General features: G+C 50.3%; 1 protein-coding gene across 1 annotated transcript in view; it reads right to left on the bottom strand.

Annotated features, from left to right (window-relative positions):
* Positions 1-5704, bottom strand: part of LOC118322734 (nucleosome-remodeling factor subunit BPTF-like) — a 25449-nt gene that overhangs the window by 5678 nt on the left and 14067 nt on the right. The window contains exons 15-24 of the mRNA XM_035654499.1: positions 5417-5545; positions 5181-5331; positions 4963-5086; positions 4590-4833; positions 3915-4082; positions 3409-3545; positions 3197-3308; positions 2856-3097; positions 1597-2611; positions 54-1476 (exon numbers count right to left, since the gene is read on the bottom strand). Of these exons, the coding sequence (XP_035510392.1) occupies positions 54-1476; positions 1597-2611; positions 2856-3097; positions 3197-3308; positions 3409-3545; positions 3915-4082; positions 4590-4833; positions 4963-5086; positions 5181-5331; positions 5417-5545 (3745 nt within the window). The remainder of the gene's footprint in view (positions 1-53; positions 1477-1596; positions 2612-2855; positions 3098-3196; positions 3309-3408; positions 3546-3914; positions 4083-4589; positions 4834-4962; positions 5087-5180; positions 5332-5416; positions 5546-5704) is intronic.

The raw sequence follows: 5704 nt of genomic DNA on the forward strand, positions 1-5704 counted from the left end.
CACAAAGGTGTTTCACCTGATGAGGTACATTGTACAGTTGTTGTTGAGGGGGTTGCTGGGGAGGTTGCTGCTGCTGCTGTTGCTGCTGCTGTTGTTGTTGTTGTTGCTGCTGCTGCTGTTGTTGTTGTTGTTGCTGCTGCATCCTCTGAAGCTGCTCCTGGACGCTTGCAGGTGCCTGTATAGTCACCATGTTTTGGATCTGGTGGGCCTGAATTTGCCCCCCCGTCTGCTGGATCTGGATAGGCAGCTGTAGTTTGATCTGCTGGGGAACTGTGCCACCCTGCTGCTGTGCCTGTGCCTGGATCTGGGCTTGAATCTGGGCAGCGACATGGGGTGGCAGAGCTGACAGTAGCTGGACTGGCTGCTGGAGGCCTGGAACTGTGATGAGCTGATGCCTGATTGGAGACTGGACCTGAAGCTGAGGCTGCGTTTGAACTTGTGTTTGGTTCTGAGGCTGAAACTGGACTTGGAGCTTAGCTTGGACTTGGGGTTGCGTTTGGACCTGAAGCTGCTGCTGGACCTGGGTCTGCTGTGGTGACTGCACTTGAAACTGGGGCTGGGTTTGGACTTGAGTTTGCACCTGTGACTGAGAGTGGACCTGCGGTTGTTGCGGGGCCTGAGGTTGTGGGTGAACCTGGCTCTGTTGCTGGAACTGAACCTGAACCTGGGGATGGAGTTGGGTTTGGCTCTGGGGCTGGAGCTGAGTTTGGGCCTGAGACTGAATCTGGGTTTGAGGTTGGACCTGAGGCTGTTGTGGAGCCTGGGGTTGGGTTTGAGCCTGTGTTTGAAATGGAGCTTGTACCTGGGGATGGAACTGGACCCTTGATTGGAGTTGGGCCTGGGCTGTGGCCTGGACCTGGGGCAAGGTTTGGTTTTGGGACTGAAACTGCACCTGAGGTTGATTTTGAGCAAGGGTCTGTGCTTGGGCTTGGGGTGGTTGCTGAGCTTGTGGCGGTTGCTGAGCTTGTGGCTGAAACTGAACTCGGACTTGGGGGTGGTTTTGGGCTTGTGCTTGGGCCTGGAGATGCGCTTGAGCCTGAATGTGTGGCATTTGTTGGACCTGGCCATAGGGTTGGACCTGAATCTGTGCACAGATTTGGGCTTGATGCTGGGGTTGAAGCTGAGAATGGGTTTGGGGCTGAGGCTGTGTAGATCTCACAGTAGTAACAACAGAAGAGACTGGTAACCCCTTCATATGAACCTGCACTGCTGAGACTGGAATTTGAGACACTTGCTGCATGGATACAACGGTAGGGTGCTGGACTTGTACTTGAGCTTGAGGAGGAAGAGATGCTTGAGGCAGAGGAGTAACGGGTGAATGTGTGGAGACTGATGCAGGGGCAGAGGAGGGTACAGTTGCCAGGGCAGGTGGCTGAACAGGTGCTGCAGCCAGCTGAGCTGGCTGAACTGGAGTCTGAGCCTGAGATGAGGCTGGAGTCCAGACCTGGGGCTGAGCTGCCTTCTGCTCTATCAGAGCTACAACAGGAGGGAGAAGTAAAGAAAAGCAATGTGTAAAAGAAAAAGCCAACCATTGTGTAATGACTAAAACGGGATGGTGTTAATGTGTGTTTGTGAGATATGCGGTGGGTTCTTTACCTGGCACTGACGGTGTTGTAGAGGTGGCTGTGACTGGTGTGACAACAGCATTGGCCACAGCGGCATGGAGCGGAACAGGAGCTGTGGCTTGGATTTGGGTTAGAGCTTTGGCTGGGGACGGGACAGCTAATTGGCTGGACACAACAGCTATGACGGGAGCGGAGACTGGAGCAAGGGCAGGGGTTGGAACTTGGACAGGTGAGGGAAGAGAGGCAGAAACAGGCATCTGAGCCAAATTAGACGGGCCTGAGAGGGGGGCTAAAGCAGGGGCTGGAACAGTAACGTGCATCTGGACAGGGGCTGAGGTTAAGGCTGGAGGAGGGCTGAAGGCGTGTGTGAGCTGTGACTGAGGTGCCACTTGTCCTGGGACAGACAGTGACACTGCGGTTTGGGTTTGCGTAGGGAATGAGCCTGGCATATGGGTGGAGACTTGGTTTTGCACCATGGCTGGGACTGCATTCTGTGCTGGGGTTAGCACAGGTCTTGCCATTTGTGCTGGGACAGAGGTTGGTGTGGAAGATAGAACCTGTGTTGAGGCCTGGGCTGCCATGTGTGGCAGGGCAGGTACAGGAGTGGATATTTGGGGTTGTGTTGGGACTGATAATGGGGTAGCGGTTGAAACTTGGGTTTGTACCGTGGTAGGGCCCAAACGTGGCATTTGTGCTGGAGCTGGAGCTGCAGCTGCAACATGTGTTGGGGCAGGTAAAGGGGCAGCCATTTGGGTTTGGGCTAGGGCTGAAGGAGTCGTCTGGACTTGGGCCAGACCTTGTGTTTGAGGCGTCTGAGCTACGGCAGGCTTTGTAGGGGAAGCAGTAGTGGGTATTGAAGTTGAAGCTAATGAGGATGGGGGCATGGGAGTAAATAGGAAGCGCTGGACCTGACCATTGGGCATGGCGGCCTGCATTAGCTGCTGACCAGGACCGGGGATGACTGTTACACCCTGTGGGATAATTTGCAGCTGTCCCTGCGTCTGGCCCTGACCCTGGATCACCACCGTCAGACCTGGGTTTCCACCCTGCAGAGTTGTAGACAAAAGGAACCTTGCCTTCAGCTAACAGTGATACAATTCGTTCAATGTTCTTTATACAGCACTATTCAAAACGAAGTTATGAGTAAATTAAAACAAAACTTTTTAAAGACTTCAAGTAGAGCTGGGAAGACAAAGGAACGCTGTTTAAGTGGATGCATGCACTTTCACTACCAAAGTAAAATATAACTGTGTGTATTAGTGAGGAAAAGACAAAACAATGTGAGCCCACCTGAGCACCCTGCGTTAGCTGCATGAGCTGTGCCATAGTGAGTTTAACTTGACCCTGCTGTGGTCTGTTGGCTTGGGGGGAAGCTCCAGATGACTGTCCAGGTGCTGTGGTGGCTGCATGAGGTGACGGTGCAACACCTGCTGCTCTCTGAGCTGCACTTGTCTGCCCAGACGCAGGACCAGGCACAGCTAAGGATCCAGGCTGGCTGGGGCCCATCTGGGTCACAGCGTGCTGAGGTTGGCCTGCAGGTGATACAGAGGGATTAAGGAATTTTAAAGTCATTTTGTAAGAAATTAGCCACAAAGGGCTGCAAAATGGAAATGATCCGTTGGGCAGAATACCTTGTTGAGCCGGCGTTGGACCTCTTATCATTGCGGTGCCCACAGAGGTAGATGGGGTAGGTGACTGGCTCATCGGCGTGCCAAGCTGTGTTTGGCCTCCTGCTGTGATGGCCTGGAACACAAAGTCAAAGGTAAAATCATCAATCATCATGCTCAACATTGTCGCTAACTTTAGGTTAAAACTGAGGAGGACTGAGTGAAAGACAAAAGACCTGTTGCTGGGTAGTTGAGGCAGAGGTGGTGGCTCTGAGGTTGATGTTGCCAGTCGTAGGGTGTAGTGTGCTGTATGTCCTAAGGTTTGCAGGGGGACCAGAGGGGAAAATGCTCAGGACTTTCTGCTGGACCACACCTGTTGACAAGAAAGATTACGTAAGGAAAGACGCAAACATGAGTTGGGTACATGAAGTAAAACACGTCAAGGATGTATAGAAGAAGCGAGGCATGCATTTTGTGGGGAAGAAAATCTCTAAAGCAACTGAAAAAGCTTCAATTCACGGGATAACAGTACTGTAGTTTATACACAACTCAGAGAAAAGCTCAGAGAGAAAAAAGCTTTTACGTCTAATAAAAAAAAAGGGAAAAAAAAAAAAAATGGTTGCATCATCCATGCTCAGCGCCAATATTATCACCGGCAGTTTTTGCCTCTCACATGATTTCCATCCATTTTGGCAAGTGTAAGCTCAAACCAGCGGAAATGGATGACACTCGTGCTCCCTACCTCCTTGAGTGGTGGGCATGTTGAGCGTGACAATCTTGCTGTTAGCGGGCAGCGGGAGTTTGGCGGCGAGGACCTGGCCAGCCACAGTCACTGGGCTGCCAGCGATCTGGAAGGCTTGCTCTGAGGTGGTGATGCTGCTAGCCACGGTGGCCACCGAGCCAGTGGAGGCTGCAAGACACACCATGCCACCTGCAGTCACGTGTACCCACAAGGGCCACCACGACAGCCAGTCTACGGCTGTGGTGTCCACCGGAAGGGTTAAGTCAAAAAAAGAGTTTGAAAATTTGGAATTTTGGCTTGCCATGTGTTTAAAATCTAATTATACACAGGCTGCCCATAGCCATTTAGGATATAATGGGATTAAAAAAAATTAAATCTAGTTTTAACAGGATTGAAAGTGGACACCACGAGCCACAATGCCATTTGGGCAAGCCGATCACATTTACCAATGTAGAAAATTGACACACAAAAACGAAGAGTTGTGGAAAGTCATGACGATGATTGACTTCTTGCAAACTGATGGTGGTCAAACGACGGTTTAAAAAAATAAATAAAAATGAAGACAAAAAAAGTCTTGTGACAAAGACCTTTGTCTGTCTGTCTCTAACAGGATGTGACAGATGAGAATCCTTTCTATGGAGGTGTGTAGGTTCAAATCCTCATCGTCCGGCTTACCTGAGCTGTTGCTGGTCTGACCCTGCTTGACCCAGGAAGCAAAAGACTGATGGAAGTTTTTGTCTTGCTGGAAGGAAACTGGAGAACCCAGTTTCGAGGCCAGGACCATCTTGGTTCCAGATGTGACCTGACCAGTCCGCTGGCCGATGGACAATGGGGTGCTGGGAGTGCTGGCTGAAGTGGTGGTGGTTGCTGTTGAGGGAGTGGTGGAAGTTGTACTCGGTCTCTGCTGCTCCAGACGTTTCTAAAACCAAAATGTTCCACAATTTTAGAAATATAGAGAGTTTGTTGATCTCCCAACACATAACTAACATAATTGGTTGTTAGACTTTTATAGACCCTGCAGACACCATGGTGTGCACAGTGTTCCCACCTGCTGGGCAGCCAGTCGGGCCTGTTTCAGCTGATTCTCCAAATGGGCCTTGACATCCTCTGCTGTCCTCAAACTACTGCCAGTCTTGGAAGGATCAAGACCCTGTGACTTCTCCCTCTCTACTCTGTAATACCAAGGAAAAAGGTGACAATCTGGTCAGTGCTGTATCAGCTTATGAAAATTGATTGGACAGAGGAGGCTTGCTGTGCGTTTCTCACCTTTCTGCAAATGCCCTGATCTCCCACAGCTCCAGGTCTTCCTCAAGCACCCATGTCTCCACAGCAATAGGCCCAGTCAGCTTGGCCGGCTCCTGCTTCTTGGGCCTTAAGGCGCTCGATCGCAGGCCTTTCCTTTGTGGAGTGGGGGTTTCTGCTCGCAGGAAAAGAGAAACAAATATTCATTATCCTAGTTGCCAGAACACTTCCAGGAATGGATCTTGCTTTTAATTTCTTACCTTTGGGAGTTTCTCTGTTTCCAAGGGGACAGATAATCTTCCGGATGCAGTATTCAGAGCGGATGCCGTAAGGCCCCACGTCTCTTCGTTTTATAATCTCTGTTGTAATGATGTCTGTTTCTGTGGTTTCTGTGGCAAGAATTAAACATATTAGCAGAATTATTTAACATCAATGCATTGGAAGGTGGAGACCCAATGTGTTTTTAGCAGTAACAAGCAAAGAGATTAACACATGAAGCTGCATAAAATAGATAGGTAGAAATATTTTATTTATCCCCGAAGGGAAAT

The sequence above is a fragment of the Morone saxatilis genome, unplaced genomic scaffold (genome assembly GCF_004916995.1).
Source record: "Morone saxatilis isolate NCDOM2014 unplaced genomic scaffold, NCSU_SB_2.0 Contig14, whole genome shotgun sequence".
In the NCBI taxonomy this organism is placed as follows: domain Eukaryota; kingdom Metazoa; phylum Chordata; class Actinopteri; family Moronidae; genus Morone; species Morone saxatilis.